Source organism: Mercenaria mercenaria, unplaced genomic scaffold, assembly GCF_021730395.1.
Source record: "Mercenaria mercenaria strain notata unplaced genomic scaffold, MADL_Memer_1 contig_3451, whole genome shotgun sequence".
Lineage (NCBI taxonomy): Eukaryota > Metazoa > Mollusca > Bivalvia > Venerida > Veneridae > Mercenaria > Mercenaria mercenaria.
Genome location: NW_026461590.1, coordinates 32229 through 58380, shown reverse-complemented (window position 1 = coordinate 58380; position 26152 = coordinate 32229). Strand labels below are relative to the sequence as shown.

At 33.5% G+C, this 26152-nt stretch overlaps 1 protein-coding gene across 1 annotated transcript; it reads right to left on the bottom strand.

The window, feature by feature from the left end:
• Window positions 1–10003: 10003 nt before the first annotated feature.
• On the bottom strand, window positions 10004–23496 carry LOC128553071 (uncharacterized). The gene is made up of 3 exons (XM_053534180.1): window positions 23295–23496; window positions 21033–21123; window positions 10004–11693 (listed from the first exon to the last, which is right to left on the bottom strand). Exons 1-3 carry the CDS (start codon window positions 23494–23496, stop codon window positions 11096–11098), a joined length of 891 nt encoding a protein of 296 aa, XP_053390155.1. The 3' UTR covers window positions 10004–11095.
• Window positions 23497–26152: the final 2656 nt, after the last annotated feature.

Here is a 26152-nt window from a genome sequence, read left to right as displayed (position 1 = left end):
ACATGTGTAATATTTTGACTACAATAAACGCCTCTTCTCAGTCACACGTAACATAAGTAACATCTATGTAACATCCTTGTAACATCCTTGTTACATCTATATAACACTACTGAAGACGTTTTTCGTCCAAATTTAAGCAATGAGGTATAACATATGTAAGATTTTGGCTACAAAATCACGCCTCTTCTCAGACACACGTAACAAAAGTAACATCCTTGTAACATCCTTGTTACCTCTATATAACTGTCACAAATTGACATACGGGCCTTATTTTATCTGTAGTGTAAATGCAGGTATTGCATTATCTTTTTGTAAATTTTTGAGTTATTGAGGTAAATGTTAGATTTCACGCATAAAATACCTCTCATGTTTTTCTGTATTTCATAACTTAAATTTCCATGTAAATTTTATTAAATTCTGTTCAGTAATAAGAAAGTTGATATTTTATAAACTTCAGTAATTTATGTTTTTATCCCCAAAACCACTATAATGGGCCTCAAATTGTCAATTTAAATTCGCGCCAAAGTAGTTAGATTCCCCGGCTATATCGTGAATCCCGTGAAAATGACAATAGTCGGAGCTCACGGCTTAACCGTGAATCCCATGAAATTTAGTATTTGGCGGGACATTATCCTTTAAATAGACTGGACTAGATATGCCTTGCGCACACCACCTTACGACTTTATAGACGAATCTATGTCTGAATTATTTTCTTGCTAAAAATTTATGCTCGATCGAGGTAAGAAATTTATTTTTTAGATTTTTGTATGATTTTTGCATTACGATTTTTATTTGGTAAATTTTTGTGCATTCTACAGAATTCTGTAACATTTACTTTTCGGCACATGATTTTGGCTAGTTTCGGTATGTTAGGATAATTTATTAAATTTTTCAGACTTTTTGTAAATTATTTAGAAAGAGGAGTTTAAAGGTTTCGTTTATATAAGATGTTAGATTTATACTGAAATTTGTTTCGTGATAATTGTAAAGCACTGTTTCAAAAACTTGTCAAACATTTTGTTAATTATGGAACGCCATTACTGCTTTGTATTGTTATGTATAACTCTATATGGCAAGTCTAGTACCATGTATGTATTATATTATTGTAATATGAAATTGTGTGACAGTCTATTGCATACACATACAATGTCCGTTTTAGTGTATGGCATTAGATATTATATGGATGCCAACTATCATATAACGTTTGATTTATATTGAATTTTGTTAATTTGTAGTTGTAAATAATAGCTGCAGTTTATCATTTCCATTACTATAATGTTTCATCATATACTTTTCATATCATTTCATACTTTAACTTCAGTCTTTTAAGTAAGTAATCTTTGTAATATGGAAGTAATAAGTGACGTATTTTAATCATATGCGTATGAACTTAGTAGCACATATGTTTTGTATAAGTAGCACGTATTATTTATGGGAGCCTACGGAGGTATGGTGTACCCAAAGGAGCAGCTTTATGCCCTGACTTATTTGTTTTGCTATGGTGCTTACCATATGTTATATATTTAAGCTTCTTCCGCCAGACGATTTTTCCTGGTGATGTCATAACCCGGAAGTACAATGCCCGAGGTTCACTTGTCTTCACTCGCCTGGATGTGATATTCCCAGCGCAGAGCTTTCGTCCCATGGTTGTGCCGTAAACCGCAAAGACGATGATTTTTGTTATCCTCTGAAGTCAGCTCAGGGATGCAATCACCTACCACCATAGGGAGCCAACACGGAATCAACGTATTCACGGTTTAAAGGGACTGAATTTAGAAGCTACGTTTTGTTTGTGCTACTTAAAGTTCGCAATTAAATTAAAGAACTGTACCACGTCAGATTAGAATGGAACTATAAGAACTTTTGTATCTAGAGATACTGAACTTTCTTTTTTTATCTTTATTATTAACTTCAGTCTTTTAAGTAAGTAATCTTTGTAATATGGAAGTAATAAGTGACGTATTTTAATCATATGACGTATGAACTTAGTAGCACATATGTTTTGTATAAGTAGCACGTATTATTTATGGGAGCCTACGGAGGTATGGTGTACCCAAAGGAGCAGCTTTATGCCCTGACTTATTTGTTTTGCTATGGTGCTTACCATATGTTATATATTTTAGCTTCTTCCGCCAGACGATTTTTCCTGGTGATGTCATAACCCGGAAGTACAATGCCCGAGGTTCACTTGTCTTCACTCGCCTGGATGTGATATTCCCAGCGCAGAGCTTTCGTCCCATGGTTGTGCCGTAAACCGCAAAGACGATGATTTTTGTTATCCTCTGAAGTCAGCTCAGGGATGCAATCACCTACCACCATAGGGAGCCAACACGGAATCAACGTATTCACAGTTTAAAGGGACTTAATTTAGAAGCTACGTTTTGTTTGTGCTACTTAAAGTTCGCAATTAAATTAAAGAACTGTACCACGTCAGATTAGAATGGAACTATAAGAACTTTTGTATCTAGAGATACTGAACTTTCTTTTTTTTTTCTTTCTTATAATCAGTTTTTTTTCTTTTCATATCTATTCATTGTTAATAATCATCTTTTGTAAATAAATTTGTAAATATTGTAAAGGGTGTTGATTTGTTCTGATGGTTACTGTCGCCGGTACGGCCTTTCCTGTCACCGAATAAGCTCTCTGTCATCCATCTACCTATTTATACCCCAGCAGACGTGCTATTTTTAGAACTTGTTTCTGATTGGTCCAAATTTAAACATAACGTTTTACAACGAGTACTTGCTCTATCAAATATCTGGTTCCCTTTAACTTTTGTATATGACATAATGTGCGAAGCTGGGACCCAGCTATCCATATAATGAACCCAAATCAACCATAAATGACCCAAATTCTATTCATAACAGCAATTCAACAAAAATTATAGCAATGGCAACATGAAAAGGGAGTCAAGCACTATCTGTGCTTATGTGTTACGTTATCAATATATTAAATATACAAATTATTCTGACATAATCCAAGTTCTATATTTGAGGATACATCATTTGAAAATAATCAATAGATTAATCAATACAATCAATAATGTAGATACGCCCTTATTCCAAAGGACGAATATCATAAAACTGTACAATGAAAAGGTTGTATTTGACAGATAGGTCCTTATACCGTGAAATGTTTTGAAATAAATGGCCATGGTAAAAAGGCCATTGGCAAATAGAACCTTTTAACATCTATGTAACATCCTTGTAACATCCTGGTTACATCTATATAACATAACTTAAGTCGTATTTCGGCCAAATTTAAGAAATGAGGTGTAACATGTGTAACATTTTGACTACAAGAAGACGCCTCCTTTCAGAAACATGTAACATAAGTAACATCCATGTCACATCCTTGTAACATACTTGTTACATCTATATAACACCACTGAAGACGTATTTCGGCCAAATTTAAGAAATAACCTGTAACATGTGTAACATTTTGACTATAAATAGACGCCTCTTTTCAGACACTTGTAACATAAGTAACATCTATGTAACATCCTTGCAACATCCTTGTTACCTCTATTTAACATTAATAAAGACCTTTTTCGGCCAAATGTAAGGAATGAGGTGTAACATGTGTAACATATTGGCTACAAAATGACGCCTCTTCTGAGACACACATCACAAATGTAACATCCATGTAACATCCTTGTTACATCCTTGTTACCTCTATATAACATTATAAAGACGTTTATCGGCATGATTTAAAATATGAGGTGTAACATGTGTAACATTTTGACTACAAACAGACGCCACTTCTCAGACACATGTAACATAAGTAACATCCATGTAACATCCTTGTAACATCCTTGTTACATCTATATAACACTACTGATGACGTATTTCGACCAAATTTAAGAAATGAGGTGTAACTTGTGTAACATTTTAGCTACAAAAAGACGCCTCTTCTTAGACACACGTAACATAAGTAACATCTCTGTAACATCATTGTAACATCCTTGTTACATCTATATAACACTACTAAAGACGTATTTCGGCCAAATTTAAGAAATGAGGTGTAACATGTGTAACATTTTGACTACAAAAAAAGCCTCTTCTCAGTCACACGTAACATAAGAAACATCTATGTACCATCCTTGTAACATCCTCGTTACATCTATATAACACTACTGAAGACGTTTTTCGGCCAAATTTAAGGAATGAGGTGTAACATGTGTAAGTTTTGGCTACAAAATGACGCCTCTTCTCAGACACACGTAACAAAAGTAACATCCATGTAACATCCTTGTAACATCCTTGTTACCTCTATATAACATTAATAATATTCAACATCAATAATAATAAAAAGGTGCCTCTTCTTAGACACACGTAACATAAGTAACATCTCTGTAACATCATTGTAACATCCTTGTTACATCTATATAACACTACTGAAGACGTATTCCGGCCAAATTTAAGAAATGAGGTGTAACATATGTAACATTTTGACTACAAATAGATGCCTCTTCTCAGACACATGTAACATAAGTAATATCAATGTAACATCCTTGTAACATCCTTGTTACATCTATATAACACTACTGAAGACGTATTTCGGCCAAATTTAAGAAATGAGGTGTAACATTTGTAACATTTTGGCTACAAAAAGACGCCTCTTCTCAGACACACGTAACATAAGTAATATCCATGTAACATCCTTGTCACCTCTATATAACATTAATAAAGACGTTTTTCGGCAAAATTTAAAATATGAGATGTATCATGTGTAACATTTTGACTACAAAAAGCCGCCTCTTCTTAGACACGCGTAACATAAGTAACATACATGTAACATCCTTTTAACATTCTTGTTACATCTATATAACACTACTGAAGACTTATTTTGGCCAAATTTATGAAATGAGGTGTAACATGTGTAACATTTTGACTACAAATAGACGCCTCTTCTCAGACACAGGTTACATAAGTAATATCCAGGTAACATCCTTGTAACATCCTTGTTACATCTATATAACACATCTAAAGACGTATTTCGGCAAAATTTAAAAAATGAGGTGTAACATTTGTAACATTTTGGCTACAAAAAGACGCCTCTTCTCAGACACATGTAACATGAGTAACATCAATGTAACATCCTTGTAAATTCCTTGTTACATCTATATAACACACTTTAAGGCGTTTTGGGGCCAAATTTAAGAAATGAGGTGTAACATGTGTAATATTTTGACTACAATAAACGCCTCTTCTCAGTCACACGTAACATAAGTAACATCTATGTAACATCCTTGTAACATCCTTGTTACATCTATATAACACTACTGAAGACGTTTTTCGTCCAAATTTAAGCAATGAGGTGTAACATATGTAAGATTTTGGCTACAAATTCACGCCTCTTCTCAGACACACGTAACAAAAGTAACATCCTTGTAACATCCTTGTTACCTCTATATAACATTAATAAAGACGTTTTTCGGCCAAATTTAAATTTATGAGGTGTAACATTTTGACTACAAAAAGCTGCCTCTTCTTAGACACGCGTAACATAAGTAACATGCATGTAACATCCTTGTAACATTCTTGTTACATCTATATAACACTACTGAAGACGCATTTCGCCCAAATTTAAGGAATGAGGTGTAACATGTGTAACATTTTGACTACAAATGGACGCCTCTTCTCAGACACATGTAGCATAAGTAATATCCATGTAACATCCTTGCAACATCCTTGTTACATCTATATAACACTACTGAAGACATATTTCGGCCAAATTTAAGAAATGAGGTGTAACATTTGTAATATTTTGACTACAAAAAGACGCCTCTTCTCAGACACACGTAACATAAGTAACATCCATGTAACATCCTTGTAACATCCTTGTCACCTCTATATAACATTAAGTAAGACGTTTTTGGCCAAATTTAAAATATCAGGTGTAACATGTGTAACACTTCGTCTACAAAAGGATGCCTCGTCTCGGACACGCGTAACATAAGTAACATACGAGGGGTGATTTATATGTAATGCAACTGTGCTTACATCTCGAAATCCACGTGCGTTACTGTCGCTGAATCAGGTTTTATTGAAAGGCGTATCCTTCAGTTAGCTATGCATGAAATTTGACAAAAATATATTGGACCAGTTTTTAATATGATACTTTTGAATAAGATGTAGCCATGATACTACATGTAAAATGTTGGGATCACGTTCTGAAAAGTGGCATGAAATTCATTGGTATACCAAAGCTAGGTATATTTTAGGAATAAGTGGCCGAAACATTTTCAGTGAGATTTATGACATAAATTGACATAAGGAAGTATCGTATAGCACAATTACAATGTGGCTGTCTCGCTTCAAATCTGGAAGGGAACAGTTTCAAGACCTCTAAAAATGTGGACGACTGAAATCAGTCTCGACTAGCCAAGGTGTTACGAAATCAAGGAATTAATTGAGGAAGATGCTCGATTGACTTAGCACAAATTAGCACATATATCAGGGATATCAGCTGCAAATGTGCACTTTATTATGCGCATAATATTGAAAGTAAATGAAATATGTGCTCGTTGGATACCCAACTTGTTAACAGCTGAACAAAAAGGAGACCGTGTTTAAAAGGCTCAACGTTAACTTAAGCTGTACCCAAAATTTAAAAGTGAAACCCTTTCTAATTTAATAACTGGTATTGAAAAGTGGGTGCCCTTTTCTAACCTAAACGGAATGTTACAACTGTGTATGGGATTCAAAGCATACCAGGAGACCTGTAATTTTAAAAATAACAGCAAATGTGGGGATTGTTTTGTACTGTATTTTTTTCCATTCAGGGAACCGCCATCCAAGTTGTTGTTCCTAAAGAAAAAGTTGTGACTGCCAAGTATTACAGTAATGTGGTTTTGAGGAAAGTGAATAATTATTTTAATAAACGTCGGCCTAAATGCGGCATAAAGCACGTATCTTGTCACCATAATAATGCTTCTTCTCGTAAGGCTCACATTAGGACTTCATATTTGAACAAACATAAAATACAAGTCTTGGATCACCCAGCCTATTCTCCAGATATGTCACCCTGTACTTATTTTTTATTTCCGCGGCTTAAATCGGTGCTTTCTTGAAAACGTTATGGCTCACGTAGTGCATTGGGCTCAGCAATTAGTCAGTGCCTTAAAGCCATACATGTTGACAGCTATAAAAAGAGTTCTCAGAATTAGATTAAAATACTGAAACTTTGTGTAAATGGTGAAGGAGAAAACTTCGAAGGATTGCATTGATTTAAAGAGTGTAAAATGCGCCAAATAAAAAGTTACTGTCTGAGTTGCATTACTTATGAATCACCCCTCGTACATGTAACATCCTTGTAACATTCTTGTTACATCTATATATCACTACTGAAGACGTATTTCGGCCAAACTTAAGAAATGAGGTGTTACATGTGTAAAATGTATTTTATTTCGAGCTCACGATATTTTATTTCGATCACATGAAATCGTATTTTATTTTGATCGCTTCAGATAATTTTGAGAAGAAAAAATAAGTGTGTCCTAAATATACCAACGTATTTTGATGTAGGTGTCAAAAAACTAACACTGAACATTTTTATCAAGATCAACTTCCCCATACTATACCAAATATATACATAAAAACGAGTGATCTTCTAGCAAAGTCATATGTTAGACAGGCTCAGCCCAATCTGAGTGACTAATTTCGGTAAATGTTTTTCTAATAGGAAAATGTATGATATATGATACATAAAGTCCTTGCCATGGAAGGATCGACGACAGATTTCTTACAAGACAATTAATCGCAAGTTCATGCAAATGCGAGTAGTAAATTTGGCCGAAATACGTCTTTAGTAGTATGTTACATGGATGTTACTTATGTCACATGTGTCTGAGAAGAGGCGTCTTTTTATAGCCAAAATGTTACACATATTACACCTCATTTTTTAAATTCGGCCGAAATACGTCTTTAGTAGTGTTATATAGATGTAACAAGGATGTTACAAGGATGTTACATGGGTGTTACTTATATTACGTGTGTCTGAGAAGAGGCGTCTTTTTGTAGTCCATTTCTTAAATCATTCAGAGATGGGGCAGTAACAGATATTACATGATCTTTATTTATGTTACTTAATGTTACGTTATGTTACTTGAAGTTATGCTTGTAACAAATGCAAAACGGACTTCTTCTCTGCCATTTGAAACAATAATGTATTTCAGGATCTTTGTGTTGTTCCCGTATAAGCTGTAACCGTGACAGTGAGTTATAACTTTGTTCATTTAAATAAAAGATATTAGTCTGTAAGTTAAATAGACAGATTTGAAGAAGAAGACATATTTGAATATCTAAGAATTATATTTTTACATTGGCAATAGTATCAGGCAAATCTTTGTCTGACACAAGATCACACTCAATGGCTTTCTTAATCATAGAACTGGTAACTGCACACGAGGAAAGAGTAAAGGTGGGAAATTCCTGCTCCACTGGACCAGGCTTTTGATCCAAACAAGGTTTCTCAGTAACAAGTGGATTTACTATTACCTCATACCCGTACATTTCCTAACACTAAACGGGTACCTTGGTAAGTCAAGTCTAATACCCACAGTTACAGGCCAGTAACCAAATCTGAGGCACTAAGTAAACATTATGGAGGGTACAGAAACAAAATTATGCTCCAACATTTGAATAAGTACATTTGTACTAGAGAAAGTCTTCTCAGAAAAAGGCAAGACATCTGCACGAATAAGAGATCGAGAAGCTCCGGTACCCTTAAGATTTAAATAGAAGTAATCTGGTATAAACACCAGTAAGTGATACAGAACCATCAGATGTAAATGGCTTATAAACCTCTATAATAGAATCAGAATTAGTGGCATTGATCTCTATAGTATTACATGTAATATCAGTACAAGAATGGGGTTTAGATTTCAAAGATGTAGGTCCTGTAGGCTTTGTCCCATCTCTTCCCTGCTTCCTTTTTAGAGTGAAACATTCAGAGATAATGTGTCGAGTTTTCTTGCAATTTCTGCAAGTAGGTAGAGACAGAGGTTCTACAGTAGGTTTATTACCTGTAATATTTTATTTTTGAAATTTGCCTTATTTGAAATTATTCCTGAGATGGGAACCTAGATGTATTTTGTGAAAAAGAGGAGTTCTTGTTGAATACACTTGGTTTGTTGCATGATACTTTATGAGTTAAAGTATAATCCAAAGCCAATCCAGCAGCCTCTTCTGAATTTTCATCCTGTTCAGTTTAGACCTCGATGCCTACAGACCTTATGAATTTTTCAGCTAACATTAGCAGCCTCTGATTTTCAAAACTAGTATCTATCTTCTTTGATGTACAAATAACTACATTGGTCTGGTCAGATGCCTTTCTCCTTTCTACTATTTTGGAATTTTTGCCTGTATGCCTCAGGAACAAGCTCATAACCATTTAAGATTAATTCTTCGACAGACAGCTGTGTATAAAGTTCACGGGTTTGTCAATGAGAACACTTTGTAAAAGAAGACTCCCTTTTAATAAATTTCACTACACCTTCATTTGTCGATTTCTTTCTTCATAAAAGGTGGAAATAACGTAATATGTTTGTTGGAGAAAGGCACTATTCTTGCACTTGTCAGTTTTAACTTTTTCATTTCTAATTCAAATTCCAATCGCTCTCTCTCTCTTTCTCTGTCTTTCTGTCTCTCTCATCTGAAAACCGTACCCAAAAGTGAAATTCAGAGGTTTTGTATGCAATATAATTAAACGAAATCTTCTTAAAATATGAATTAAAAAGTATAACAATCAATGGTCGATCCCGGACATGTCGCCAATTTTGTTACGTCTAAGGGTAAGAATTGCTTGTTACTTAAAAAACTAAAGGTAACAGAAAAATAGACCAGCTATTATCAAAAATAACAAAGTTTATTATGAAAAGCAACAATTCAAATACATTAAACATGTTAATTAGCTGTCCAATCTATTATACAAGAATAGTCACTACCATGTCCTGGCCACATTTAAATCCAATCAGTAACAATTACATTTATATTCCTCACAGATTTCAAACTATATGTAGTATATCCAAAGATATCAATATATTCTTTGAAAATCCACAATGTTAATGTATGTCCATCGAATGTTAAATGTCCCAGCTAGTAATATTTTGCTAATTAGAAAAACAGAAAGTTTTTCTATTAGATCGTACTTAGGTTCTGCCCTGTCCTCAGACAACTTCTTTTTTAAATCATCATGAAATGTTCCAGCATTTTCAAGTATCACCAACAATAAATACAAGATTCTGGAAAAATCCAGTATTATAAAAAAGACAATAAAATGACATAAAAAATGTCTAAAAACTGGGACATACTTACTACAGTATTAAATGTGGCATAAAAGTAAAAATAATAACAAAATAAAGCATAATTGGAAATAATATGTACATAAACATTCTTACTGGTAAAACCAAAATGAAAATAGATGTATACGTGTACGATGTGTTGTTTTAACTTTTTACCGTTAGTAAAGGGAGTTTTAGGCGTTAAAAAATTATACTGACTGTTGTGAAATTTTAAGTGCCAAATTTAATACAAAATTAAACGAATCCAGTTTCTTTATGTTTTTTTTTTGTGAACGACTTTAAGTCGCACGTGATATCTTGCGGAAAGGATCTTCCTTGATATTATTTCATCAATGTTGTTGATATCAAAATAAACGTGCATAAAGTAACAGGGAATGTTAATATTATTGACTGAACAACTGTTACATTCAAGCATGAAGAAATAAAAAAGGTTTCTCAAAATACATGGGTAATGTCTGAATGCACATGTATATGAAGCCACGACAATAGCGAATCATTTTATTCAAAGTCAGATTCAAGCAATCGCTCTATCCATTGGATTTGACATACTGGGTTTTAACTTTATTTACACAGAAAACTATCTATGATTGATTGTACTATGCTCTGGTTATCATTAAATATATATATAAGGTTTTGTCCAAATATTTGATCACTCGTTGTCAGCATTAACCAATTCACCATCTTTATCAGTAGCATCATAATCTCCTTCTCAGGTTTTGTCCCATCTATTTGCAGCGTTTAATTGCTAATATGCGGTATATTGATTATCTGGTATACTAGTTCATTTTGTTAATTGTTTATATGGCTGTAGGTGCCTTCTTCACCATGCGTTTTGTTCTTAATGTTTTTACCAACATTTCCATAGCCGTATTCGAGATTGTCTGGCACACCATATACGTTGTCTGTTTTGCTGTTTTTAAGATGAGTATTGTTTATATGGTTGTACGTGTCTTCATCTGTGTCGTCAAGCTTGTATGTCTCCTTATCGATTCCATCTTTCAGTTTCTTATCTGCCTTTGCCGTAGTGTCATACGTGTCGTCTACTACATGCATTCCATTTTTTGTTTTGTAATTTGTATGTAATGTCAAAGTGTTATAATCATTGGTGTTCTCCATTTCTCTATCATCTTTTCCAGATGCAGTCGCACCATACTCAGTTTCTCTTACATGCTGTTCGAGCACAAAATAAGTGTGTGCATAATTACTGTTGTTTAGATCAGAGTCTGTATTTATATCAATATTCTGTTGAGACACTACATTACCAATTTGATCGTAAGAAGGACCTATGGATGTGTCGTAGATATTTTTGTTTACCGGAGGTATGGCTTTGGTGTTATCTGAGTTTGCAGAAGAATTTGTATTAGTACATACGTTTGGAACTTTCCCTCTGAAAAAAAAAGATATTGACATTATTTCGCAGGAATCTAAATTTTGCTATTCTATAAAATATGCATGCATTATACTTGTTATTTCTTGTGTGTATTAAGAAGTTGTCATCATACGTTGATAGGTGTTAAAAGTCACTTGTAAAATTGAATACGACTTACTGCTCATGAATTTGAATATATTTCGTAAATCATCTAAAGGGAGATCTGCAGATAATTGATTTGCAACAGTTTTACGACTCCCAAAATTGGTATTGTAATCGAGAACGATATTTCAGTCGTTTGTTTGACCGTCCACTACTTTTTTGTCATCAAATCGTAACTAAGTAAACAGAATATATTGATTCTGCAGGAAATCAGTGTATTAGATTTTAGATATAAATTTCTGGTCACATTACGTTTAATGCTGCAAAAAAAAGATATGATTAAATAATTAAACAATTAATATATCAAGTCATTGTCCTGAAATTCGGTTAGACTATGCCAAGTGCTGTCCGATATATTCTATAATCAGTTAAGTGACTTTTATTCAAACAAAGTTGCTGGCGTAATTTGACGTTGTAAAATTAATCCGAAAGTAGGTTTACGGTATATATATACTTTGTGCATTTGGGCGTAAATTTACTTTAATATTGAACTAATCCAAGTAAAGGGGTGCTATAGTTTATTGAATACATGTTTTATACATAAAATATACCAACCAATCTGATGTACTAAACTTGTCTCGTTGGCGCAGTAGGCTAGAATGCATACAATGTATTAAGTGTAGGTGTGGGTTCGAATCCCGGAAAGGTAAGACGTTTTTTTTTTTTTTTTTTTGATAACTACATCGTATAATGTCCAGCTTTTTTCACGAAATATACGTGCAAATTTATGAAAGCAAGTTTGTAAATACACTGTAAAATATGCCACAGTAACAATGCCGAAATGACTTCAAAGCCCATATTTCATCTGGAGATTATCATCATGAGACGAACCATCAGAATTTCTTCAAATGGTTGACTGAAAATTTAATACCCAACATTCAAGACAATTCTGTGCTTATAATGGACAATGCGGCGTATCACAACGTGCAGGGAGATTGATGCACCACTACAGCAACCAAGAAGGTCTACTGACATTGCGCGTTGATGAGATTCTTGAACCAGTCGTTATTAACGTTGATGATTAAACGGACAATTCAGAAACCGACTATGCCAGTGAATCTGAGGATTAACCTTGTTCGTGAATTGAAATAATATTATTTTCTGATATGAAATAAATTTTGAGAGAAAAAAAATATAAAAGAAAACGAATGGGAAAAAATGAAGAAAAAAATAATTCAAAACAGTAATTATTAAAGTCCAGGCAATAAAATATGATACGTACGTTTTGAATTTTAATTCATAATACAATAAAAAGAAATTATGTTGGATTCGAACCCACAGGTTGCGTGCATGCAATATATCAGGGGCAATCACATTACCAATACACTGTGCAGTCTTTGATCGCAATTCGGTTAATTTCTTACATTATATATAGGTAGGGGGCCAATATGGTCTACCATGCATCTCCCACCCCCTAGACTTTTTTCATAGGTACCAAATTGTTCGGCAGGACCAACCCTTTCGAAATAAAAAATGTTCCCATGAAAAAACTCTTTTGAACTATATAAGATTTCACTGTTTCCATTGCAACCGTTCATTTTTGGAAAATACTACCATACAGAGGATAATCAGTCATATCTTGGTCAGTTTTGGTGATAAAACAATACAAATGGTGTCAAAATGGAGCAATGGACATTGGCCTTTTAAAAGAAGCATTTTTATGTTAATTAACTTATTTGCATATTCATGAATATTAATGAAAATGTTACAAAATGACAAAATTTTATTAGAAAATAATATTTTTTAAGTTTTAAATCAATTTAAGTGTACCAAACAGTTTTGATCTGTTCTAAAAGTCTGTCGGTGTTTTCTTAAATAGTATTTTGTAACACTGATGGTAACTTTTTTACTCCAAAATGGTATGTCTAGCTAATTTGCATAATATTAACCATAATCACAACCAACATCTCAGGAAACAAGATACCACTTCAATTTAATAAAATGATATAATTAAATGTTATCAATGAAATAACAATTATGTGAGATATATTGATTGGAAATGAAGTTTGAACACCATTTTGAAGAAGGAATCAGTATGTAACATACTTTACAAATGCTACGTTACCATTTCAATAATCTTGTTTTGTTACATCAATTATTTAGAAAATATAGATCAGACAGCTTTGATCTGCTCTTAATGTCTCTCAGTGTTTTGTAGAGTAGTATTTTATTACTGTGAGGGTAAATAATGTTTCAACATTAGGTTTTTTTAGCAAATTTTGCTTATATTAATCTATGCTGAAACAGACATCTCTCTGAAAACAAGATATAACTAAAACTGAACGACATGATGAACTAAACTGTGATCAATAAACTTGTGTTATTTGAGCTGAAACACATGAAAATATAATGTAAATACTTATTTGAAGGAGGAATCTGTTTGTAACATACTTAACACATGTTACGTTACCATTCCAGTAATCTTGTTTTATTGTATCGTTATTTTCTCAGAAAATAAAATGGTAGAGGAATATTTTATATATTTCTTATATCTTGATTTGGTATCACTAAAACAATTTTGTCCAGCTGGTTTTAGTTTAAATCTCTAATTTATAAAAGTGTCTTTAAATGCCAGCATATTTTCTTTTGTTTATTAGTTTTGGTTAAGCACCACTTTGCAAAAGGAATTCAGTCATGTAATGTTGATCAGTTAACCTAACAAGTGTCTATGAATTCTGTTCTGGAATTACTCAGTTCTCTGCAGGCAAGTGCTGTTCTCCGTATTGTACAGGTGGGTGTAAGTCCGCTTCTACTAAGCTGACTTTAGACATGATGTCTTATTTAACCGTCACGGAGAGCAAAGGCCTCATCCAGATATCTGACTCAGGACCCTATGATTCATCCTATAAAGCTAGGACTGGTTTCGTATATGTTCTTTTAATGCTACTTTTTCTAAAATTCAAAAAGTACTTTTTATAAAACTTGACTTTTACTAACAGGATGACTGAAAATATCAGCTGTATGATCTTAATATTATGGATGCACAGATGGATATTATTGCGTGTTTTATTGAAATTCAATCTAAACTTAGAGTTACATGAAGGGTGCAATATATATTTTAGGCTATTTCTGAAATAACAGAAGAAAACTTTTTTTTAAACTAACAGCTAACAGTTTAAATAAATCAGTGTGCGACAATTTGGGCTTCAACTTCTTTTTAATTATCTTTTTAAGAAGCAATGGTAGTGGTAACGTATTTTAAAGTGTGTTACGGAAAAAATATCACACTCTCTGACAAGTAAAGAAGTATATTGTATTATTACAGTACAAAATATGTAATATTTATCATGTTTATGGAATATTTTCTGAATAATTGAAGCAATATAACAACGTTGTTGAAATGGTAACATAACATGTGTAATGTATGTTACATTTTTATTCTTTCTATATTAAAGTGTTAATTCTATGTCTACATACATTATAGACCACATAAAAATTGGTTTTTCATTGATAACAATTAATTATATCATTTTATTCAGTTTTAGGGGTTTCAGAATTTTATTTGTTGTTTGTGACACTGGTTCAATTTATGCAAATTAGCTGAGCACATCCAGTTTTGAGTAAACAAATGTGCCATAGAAGTAACAAAATAATATAGCTAATAAGTACATTTAAATTGATTTGAAACTTAGAAAATGTGATTTTTTAACAAAATTTTGTTATTTTTTAACATTCTCATTAATATTCATGAATATGCAAATTAGTTAATTAAAAGCTGCTTTTCAAAGGCCAATGTCTTAGCTCCATTTTGACATCATTTTTATTGTTTTATCACAGAAACTGACTAAGATATGACTGATTATCATCTATATGGTCGTCCTTTTCAAAATTGAATGGTTGCCATGGAAACAGTGAAATCATATATAGTTCAAAAGAGTTTTTTCATGGAAACATTTTTTATTTTGAAAGAGTTGGTCCTGCCGAACAATTTGGTACCTATGAAAAAAAGTCTAGGGGGATGCATGGTAGACCTCATTGGCCCCCGTACTAATACCTACATTTATTTCTTACGTAAATCATCAGCCGAGATTATCCGAATACCAGACCCACCTTAGTTAATGAATTCGCCCAAAGGTCATTTTTGAAGGTCAAAGTATATATAAACATCTATTGCCCAAACAGATAATAAATAATACAACTTGTATTGTCAATGAGGTTATTATTGTTATCGGTTCATAAAATAGAGACCGTCCTTTTTATTTTTGTAAATATAGTGTTTGAACAAGTGCACAGGTAACGAGTAAAAAATGTAAACAAAGGACTCTGTGTCTGAATCATTGAAAAGAATGAATGACATTCAATCTTAGTCATAATACTGATCGACAACTAATACGAATGCTGATGGCTTCACGTGATATAGAAAGGTATGTAGTTTCTAACGATAATGTCCTATCGATTGAAAGCATCTTAAAACTTGTAAAACTATTGCTTAAATTTGGACAAAGAACGCTGTCTTTGCTGTTCGCCTGCTGCAAAAGCGTCAAATATAAAAGAATCGGTGTAAGTAGCATTCACTGGTACTACCAGTCAGTATGTTCGTACTCTAATAAGCACGTCAGAGAATTTGGACAATTTTAACACATTGTAAATGTTGGCAAAATTAGATTTCAATTTTTCTTTACACGGAAAACGCCATTAGCTATCGAAGTCAATACGCCGATAATCTGGAGTACTCCGAACACGTTCTTGTCAAAAAATTATTCCAGTTCACGTAATGTAATCGGGTACAGAATAATATTGCATTTTCACTGCCTAGCTATAGATGCTGCTGTTATAGTGAAGTGGTAAAGTGTATGCCTCAGATGTGAGAGGTTTCGGGTTCGAGTCTCGATCAGAGCTTATATATTTGCAGATTGTTCCAGATGTTCTATTTTTAACGAGCAGTATAATGGATCATTATCTTGTAATCCAGATCACTATTGAATGTAAAATGAAATACGCCCACATAGAAAATAATAAATATTATGGCTTACTGTGAATTCATTAATATTCGTGGGGGACAAATTTTCGTGGATTTCATGGTTGTGTCAATCCATAAAATTTAATCTCAACGAACAGGTAAAACTCCCGTTCATTTTGTGGTCAAAAGTTGAAATCCACGAATTCACATCCCCACGAAAATACCGTTTTGACCAAAACCACGAAAATTTCATGCCCACGAAATTAAATGAGTTTACAGTATTGATGTTTCTGCTGTATATGTTCAAGAAGAGTTACATTTCCTTTATCAAAAAATTATATGAAAATATTAAATGCTTTTTCTGGTTACGGTAAAATCAATATGTACATACATGTTTGTTTTTGTTTTTTTAATGTATATGGGTATTTGCTTGCATTTTATAGCTTTTAATCTTCATACCTATGATACAAAAAATAGATACTATCTCTACATAAAACAATAACAATCATCAGGCTAGATAAAATGAGAAAAAAACTAACAAAGGAATAAACCCGACCGTATGTAGCTTATAGATAATAAGGACAAGTAAGTGTGCGACATTTCTACTATCACTATGCTTTCGGTGCAACTTTATAACTGGACATGATACGAATAATATTATAGCTGACTGTGAAGGGCTTTACTTCTATTATTCAGACTCAATTTTAGCTATACAATAAAAGCAAAACCTATCATTATGTTAATTATAATATTATCCCAGATTTTTATAGCAACCTTTTTCATTCTAAACACATTCAAAGGTGCTTTACATATAAAAGCAGTAACTCAGTGTACTAATTCGTCTTCTACAAGTACGTTTTACATAGAGCGATTTTATAAGAGGAACAGAGCGAGAAAAAGCCCCAAGAACAGAACAGTCAAATCGACAAAATTTAAGTTAAATGGCGACTTTTAATATTTATAGGTTATTAGCTTTGTATCTGGAAATATGCACGAGTTCTTCAGCGGAAATTTTGCGCGACTTTAGGAGCGCAATATTTTTCCGCTGAAGGACGAGTGCATATTTCCCGATGCAAAGATAATAACCTCTTTATTACATAAGCATATACACATATAAATATAATGAAAATATCATAAATTTGTTCAATAGCCTGAATAGGATTGACAATACTGAACTAAATAGAAAAAAGTGCAACAACACACACTGAATTACGTCACGCACCCGATATGAAATTCAGGCGTCAGTGTATGAAAAATATTGACGTTTCCGGTACCAGTGTAACTTAACGGGGAATAGAAACGAGTATGTAATAATTTAGTTTACGAGCTTTCTTTTCAGTGGTAGCTGTAAATTGTGAGCATTATTTTTATTGAAAAAAAATCCCATACCACTGACAGTAATTTAATTGCCGTGTTGACAATAACTTTCGAACGATAATAAGCTATGGTTCACTTTCCTCGATATAATATGACTGGAAAAGTGTTTCAGTCTGCTTGGCAGTGTAGAAATGAAAAGAGCGGATCGAGATTCATGGAAATTTGACATAGTCAATGTTCTGAAATTTATGGAAGCCCTGGAGGGACAATTGATTTCCGTACTTCTTGACTTCCTACTTCTAACTTTTGCACTTCTGACTTCTAACTTCCACACTTCTGACTTCCTACTTCCTGACTTTCGACTTCCGATTTTCAACTTCCACACTTCTTACTTCCGACTTCCTACTTCCTACTTCTAACTTCTGCACTTCTGACTTCCGCACTTCCGCACTTCTAACTTCCAACTTCTGACTTTCGACTTCTGGTTTCCAACTTCCTCACTTCTTACTCCGGACTTCTTGACTTCTTACTTCCCTCTTCTTACTTCCGCTCTTCTGTATTCTAACTTCCTGACTTTCGATTTCTGATTTTCAACTTCCACACTTTTGACTTCCGACTTCTTGACCTCTTCTAACTTCTGCACCTCTGACTTCTAACTTCCACACTTCTCACTTCCAATTTCTTGACTTCCTACTTCTTACTTCCTACTTCTAACTTCCGCACTTCTGACTTCTAACTTCCACACTTCTGACTTCTAACTTCCTGACTTTCGACTTCTTACTTCCAACTTCCACACTTCTTCCTTCCGACTTCTTGACTTCTTACTTCTTACTCCCGCACTTCTAACTTCTAACTTCCCCACTTTAAATTCCTACTTCCTGACTTTCGACTTCTGATTTCCAACTTCCAAACTTCTTACTTCGGACTTCTTGACTACTTACTTCCCTTTTCTAACTTCCGCACTTCTGACTTCTAACTTCCTGCCTTTCGACTTCTGATTTTCAACTTCCACTCTTCTTACTTCCGACTTCCTGACTTCTTACTTCCCTCTTCTAACTTCTGCACGTCTAACTTCCACACTTCTGACTTCTAACTTCCTGACTTCTGACTTCCGACTTCCAACTTCCGCACTTCTGACTTCCAACTTTCCCTCTTTGGAAGTCGGAAGTAAGAACTGTGGAAGTTGGAAGTAAGAAGTCAGGAAGTTGGAAGTCAGAAGTGCGGAAGTTAGAAGTCAAAAGTGCAGAAGTAAGAAGAAGGAAGTAAGAAGTCAAGAAGTCGGAAGTAAGAAGTGTAGAAGTTGGAAATCAGAAGTTGAAAGTCAGGAAGTTGGAAGTCAGAAGTGTGGAAGTTAGAAGTCAGAAGTGCAGAAGTTAGAAGTAGGGAGTAGGAAGTCAAGAAGTTGGAAGAAAGAAGTGCAACAGTTAGAAGTCAGAAGTGGGATGTACGGAAATGAATTGTCCCTCCAGGGCTTCCATAGAAATTTGATGTCACTTACAATAGCTCAGAAATATTAAAGTTGCATAGCATTAAAATATACAGTGCAATCACTTTTACTACAATTCTGCGGAGCATTGAGAAGGCAATATATTCTTCGTAACTGTACAAATTATCGTGTACGCAAACGACTAATTTCCGTCTACCCAGTATTGCTCAATATATTGATCTTAAACTGTTTTGTGTTTGAGATATGTTTGCTGTAAGAGTCAAAGGTTGATTTAGAATATCTTCAGGTAGTGGGCTAAGTTGAAGTGTTCAAAGAAATTCTCTATTTCTCTTTATTCTATATGTTCATACTTAAATATCACTGTTAAACATTTTAGTACCAGTTTAAAAGAAAGCATACAAGGTTTGATGTATAGACATAAAATGTAAATGAAAGATAAAGTAAACGTAAGTAATCATTTTAAAATATCAGATGTATAAAAATTATGATTATGAACAATTTACTTTACTCTAAAAAAGGTAGACTTTTTAATTTCTCCAGAATGTGACTATTTCGATATTATCGGTGAACTGTTGTTTTTTTTTTTCTTCAAACATGCTATAAAACATTTATGGTGGATTGATTCTAATACATTTTTCACACTTATGATGAGTTGACTAAGATCTAAAATAGTACCCTTTCCAGAACATTGATGATACTACTATTATTGTCATTTTAGCTAGTGCATTAACAGGAAGATCAACTGCTTTTAACCCTTCCCTTTCATGTATTGTGAAATGCAAGCGTATTTTGGTCCATCAACGAGTAATAACGGTAATACAATTTATACACGTAATTATCAAACAGTATTTGAATACAAGAACGAACAAGTGAGTAATATAGTTATCTATCATCTGTGATTATAGTAGCGTCTTTATTGTACAAAGGCTTTTGAACATTTACCCATGCGGTTAAAATAAACCTATGCAATTAACAGGAGCTTTTTGTAAGGACGACAGCATTTGACAATTTGCTTGAACAGTGAGGTTAGAATTAACTACAACGCTTTACAGGCTAAAATCTGACCCATGCCATAGTTGTTTTAATATCTAGTATTGTTATATTTTGATAAAGGCAAATATTTTAAAACACATCAAATTATGAAACCACTAAATACAATGCCAACCAACTAGTTCCTCTTGGCTACATTAATGTTGTATAACAAATGAAGTAGTAAGCCTGTTGATCGTTTGAAAAGGATATTCTGAAGCATAGTTTTGGCGTGTCAAGTAGATGAACTTGTAGTTTAATTATCGTCTTAAATCGCTCCAATGATTTTGAACGTTTACCCGGGTAGTCAGAAGGACCGCGAGCTTTAGGTAAGAAATGATAAAAGTACTGTTCTTTATTTATTTTGAATAGAAACATGATTTCCTGTTGTTTGAAACTTTTCCCTTATAAAATGTGGTGCGGCATCTTGTGCCGTAATACAGTTTATCATAATGATAAAATAAGGGAATGTGCATTTTAAAGGAAACTAATAACAAAGTACCGTCTTTTCAGAATGGCAAAAGTAATGACAACTGCGATGATGATCAAAACGACTGCAGTAGAAACGCCAATAGGGATACCCGCACCAGAGCCTGAAACCATAAATGTGACATACATTTGTCTGTGATCATGTTATTCTTCAAAATTACAGTACATATACAAATGTTCCTTAGTGCGGAAAAAATTCTTGGACAAACGTGGTTAAAACGTGGTAAAACCATGTAAAATGAAATGGCTTCGGCTGTGATATACATACATTATGACCATGGTTTAAACATGAACATGATTTGACCAGGTATCGCAAATGGAACTTTACCACATCAAAGTTTGAACATGGTCAAATGATACTGTGAACTGACAATGATATGAACGTGTCGTCTGAGAATACAGTACTAAATCCATTTCAGGCAAATGGTAAAAGGCCTGAAATGGCTTCAATATGACCATAATCTGGCCATGTCTAAAACATGGTTTGACCAGGTATCGCAAATGGAACATTGTCACATCATGGCTATAACAGACATGTCATACCCGTGATATGGCTATGAATTGTCCATGATATTGCTGAAATGATCTGGAACTGATTTGAACATGTCCAAATCATTGCCGGATCGCTCTCAGACGACAGGTTCCTATCATTGTCAGTTCACAATACATTGTGACCATGTTCAAACTTTGATGTGATAATGTTCCATTTGCGATACCTGGTCAATCCATATTTCAACCATGGTCATAATGTATGTATAACATAGTCGAAACCTGGTTATACCATGGTTTGTCCATGAATTTTTCCGCAGGGATTATTGACGGACATTGAGCGGTCACAAAAGCCCATCATGAGCCTTTGGCCCAGGAGAGCTGAAAAAGTGCTATTACAGGATCTATTCACTTGTGAATTCAGTCCAAGTCTTCCTTCTGTTAGTTTTCACCACCTGTAATAGCATCTTATCTCACATTTGTCTTCTTTTTTCCTACATTTACCCACCCGCTTGTTAACATTGATGTTTTCTAAATTTCCAGCATGTTTAAAACGCTTTAAAAACACTTATTTACTGTAGAACTATCTATTTTCAATTATTCTGCAATTTTTTTTCCACTATAACCATGTTCATGTAATGATATTATGGTATTTTTCACAGATGGAATCAAATCTTCTACCCATGTCACTTTACAAAACGACGAAATATGTAAACAAAATGGATTTCAACTGGAAGAAAACACGCTTTAAATCTGCAGTCCCCTGTAAACTAATAACTTGGTGACCATTTTGGCACATGAGTATACATAGTAAGACTTAACTTCTAAATGATGATGTATAACTTTAGCAGATTTTCTCACCAAACTTTTCTCATCAAAAGTTGACAATCAAAATTTCACAGAAAAATAAAGTTTGGTGAGAAATGAATTGCACCAAATTTCATTGAAATTTCACTTAAATTTTAGTGAAATATTTTTATCATTTTGGTAAATTTTACCCGTTTCACTGAAATTTGGTGAAATTTCACCGAGAGACTTTCGTGACATTTTCACTGGGAGGGTGGGGGGTGGGGGAACACTTTTGATTTGTAATCATGAATATGAGTTGACCATAATATGACCATGAAAATCAGACATTGTCAGAACATTGCCACTTCAGGAAATTCTGTTTCAACATTGGTATGGAAATGGAATATTTGATGACATTGATTTGACTATAATATGATTATGGTCAAAACAGGTCCAGTAAAGGTAATTTTATGATAATATGACCATGAAATTTAACCAAAGTCAAAACATTGCTACTTCAACAAATATGATTTCACCATGATCTGTAAGTAAAAGATTTTCATGGTATTAATATGGCAATAATTTGACCATGGTCAAAACAGGTCTATTACCTTGACTACGTTTATCTTGATGTGGACATGGTCAAATCATAGTTGCAACATGGATATTTCATTACCATTGATTTTTATAATTGATAAAACATATCCATTTCATTGTCGGCCACGGTTCAAACATGGTCATCAATGATATGGCAATGGTCATAAACGCAGGGTTATTCGATAAAAATGTTCAGGATATGAATTATTTCAACTTCAACTATGTACTGTGCTTTATAGGGTTTGCATTATAATCCCTTTCCAAATTTTTACAAATACTTGTCAAAAATAAATTCATTTAAAATATCAAAAACCGCATCAAGCAACGCATGAAAACGTATTCATAATATATATTGCTCTTACTTATACGTATGGGCTGAACTATGAGGTAATACATTTACCTTGACTTTGTGTTAAACGTTCACCGGCTTCTGTGACATTTTCACTCGCACTTTCCTCTGTTGTAGATTGAACAGTTTTGGAACTAGATGTAACAGTTTTGGAGACATAGGTAGTAGATTTGTTTCGCGTTGTTTGTTTTGTTGAAGAAGGTGTTGATACACGATTCGTCGTTTGAATATCATCTTCGTAACGAAATAACATAAAAAGTAAAAAGACACAAAAGCTGTTACAATATTGCTTTTAATATAAGCATTATAATTAACAAGTTTTCAAAGTGTGTTATCTTTAGACGTGCTTATTTGATAACTTGGAATAACTGGATTTAGCTCTGCTCTATAGATATAAACAGGTTTACGTAAGTAATTGAAGGAAATTATATTTGTTAAATTTCTTTCTCTTCCATAGTTGTTTGCTCAACCAAGATCAACGTTTTGACATGTTTGTGCCGAAGTAATGCATCTTACTATATCTTTATAGAAATTTTGCTGAGTACTGTATTTTCCTAGTGAGATATAAAGTTCACCACTCAGACAGATATAAACCATAACATGTAAGTGCCCGTATTATGGACCTTATAAAATGATGTGGCTGGTGTTTTAAACCTGAGCCAAGTTGATTGAGTATCTGTAACTTTAGAGTGGATGTGCATGCATAAAAAGAATGATGAACAAGTGACCGAGTATTGCATTGGCAATACAGAAGTCCATTACAATTTTACTTGCCCTTCAATAATGACCTTGACCTTTGACCGACAACCATGGTTCATGTGCGCGACACATAGTCTAATCATTGGGAACATATCTGTGTAGTACTAAAAATCTTTCAATGCAAATAAAGGTAATGGAGCAGAAACAAAATTTTACTTGACCTTGAACAGTGACCTTGAACTTTAAACGAAAAGCATAGATCATGCGTTGGCAAATTGTTTCATCATTGGAACATATAGTCTTGTATTCGCATATAATGTTTTATTAATCTAGCTTGAATACGTTTTGAGTCATCGCAGGATCCAGCTATGCAAACAGACAGACAGACAGGCAGGGCATTCCAATAGTCCCCTTCGGTGGAACATAAATTAGGTTGTTACGAATCTAATCAAGTATGGTAGAACGAAAATGCTTCCGTGTCAATTTCAAAGTTCAAAAAGGATCAAACAGATAACAATAAGTTGATATAAGATACTTATGTATCGAAAATGATGAACAAGTAATGTTTAGACACGTATTCAACGTGTATAATACAAAGTACAGCTAAATTTCTTTTTATATATTTCGTCAAACTTCAACAGCGTTATCAACATATTTGAGAGTATTTTTACATTCATATTTTACTTTTTTAACATTTACTGATTAAAGGAGTGTCATTATGTATAAAACGTTCTTTAACCCATGTATCACTTATATAGCATTCTGTCTGTTGCAGTTACTTACTTTAGAATACGAAAAGAAATGCCATATATCTCGGGGCGTGTTGCTTTTAATGTTATAGATAATTATGTTAATTTTGTTTTATATACTTTGGTCGCTTATGGAACTTGTAAAGGTTTGATTGTAAACGTAATATTACGTATAGCACGTAATAGTTATATAATAACTATATGCATTATTTTGCCTACCTGTTATGCAAATTGACTTTCTTTTTTTTTTATTTGGATTGCTTTCAAACTTCAAAAGATATCTGTTTTGTTCATCTTTTAAGTATCCGAATTTGGTATCACTATTTATATATGTACGACCTGTAAATAGACAGTTATATGGATAAGCAATAAAGAAAAAAAAGTTCAAGTTGTCAACCAATTGTTTGAATGTACCAAAGCATTCCCTCCAACCATGCACGCACTGATACAATAAAATGCAATTTGACGCACACAAGATTGCATAATTAGTGGACTGCATGTATATACATGTAGTAACAAAAAACGAAGTCCCATAACTTTGCAGAATAATTATCGAAAAGAACGTAACATGTACCATGCAGAACTAGGGTTTGTACTTATCACTTAAGTGAAATTTCATTAAATTGTGTGCAAGGGTTTGGGAGGCTAGGCGCATACAAGATGACATATGCAAACTGTATGTATATAGCATATTAACATAAAAAATCAAGGTCCAATAACTGTGCAGAATGTTTTCTGTAAGAACCTAACATGCTCCATGCGCGACTAGGGTTACTACTGATCACTTGTATAAGGTTTCATAGAATTGTGTGCATAGGTTTAGGAGATCAGGCGCGTACAAGATTGCTTATGCAGAGTCTGTGTGTATAGTATAGTATCAAAAAACAAACTCCAGTAACTGTGATTTTTTTCTGAAAGAACCTAACATGCACCATGCACAACTACTCTTGTTACTGATCACTTGTGTGAAGTTTCATGAAATTGTGTCAAGGGCATGAGGAGAGTTGGTGCGCACACGGACAGACAGACAGACATACGGATAGACGGGCAACCTGGATTCAGTAAACCCCTTACAACATTTTGGAAGATAATATAAGAAGAGAAATTCAGCCTTGATTTTGTTTAAAAACAATAGACCCTTAGTGTTCCTTTGTACAGATTGTTTTTCTATGAAAAATATTGTATAGTTTTAAACATTTTGTCAAATATCATAAAGAGTGAAAACAAACCCCGACCCCTTTACAGTTACGTAGCCCTTTTAGGTAAAAGCAGGTATTTGCTTTAATAATTGTGGATGAGAGCCATCTTTTAATTCATATTTGACATTTGGTTGCAACGACATAAACCAATGTTCTGCAAGGACAAACTGCTGTGAAAAAAGTAAAAAAATCAATTATATTTGAGGAGAGTATTATTTAAAACGCTTTTTACAGGATAAAAGCTCTCCCATGCCGTTCATTT

Coding starts and splice junctions, on each gene's coding strand:
- LOC128553071 (XM_053534180.1), bottom strand. CDS start 23,496: ATGTTATTTCGTTACGAAGATGATATTCAAACGACGAATCGTGTATCA. Junction 21,124..23,294: donor ACGTTTAACACAAAGTCAAG/GTAAATGTATTA, acceptor TTATGGTTTCAG/GCTCTGGTGCGGGTATCCCT. Junction 11,694..21,032: donor TTTGCCATTCTGAAAAGACG/GTACTTTGTTAT, acceptor TTTTTTTTTCAG/AGGGAAAGTTCCAAACGTAT.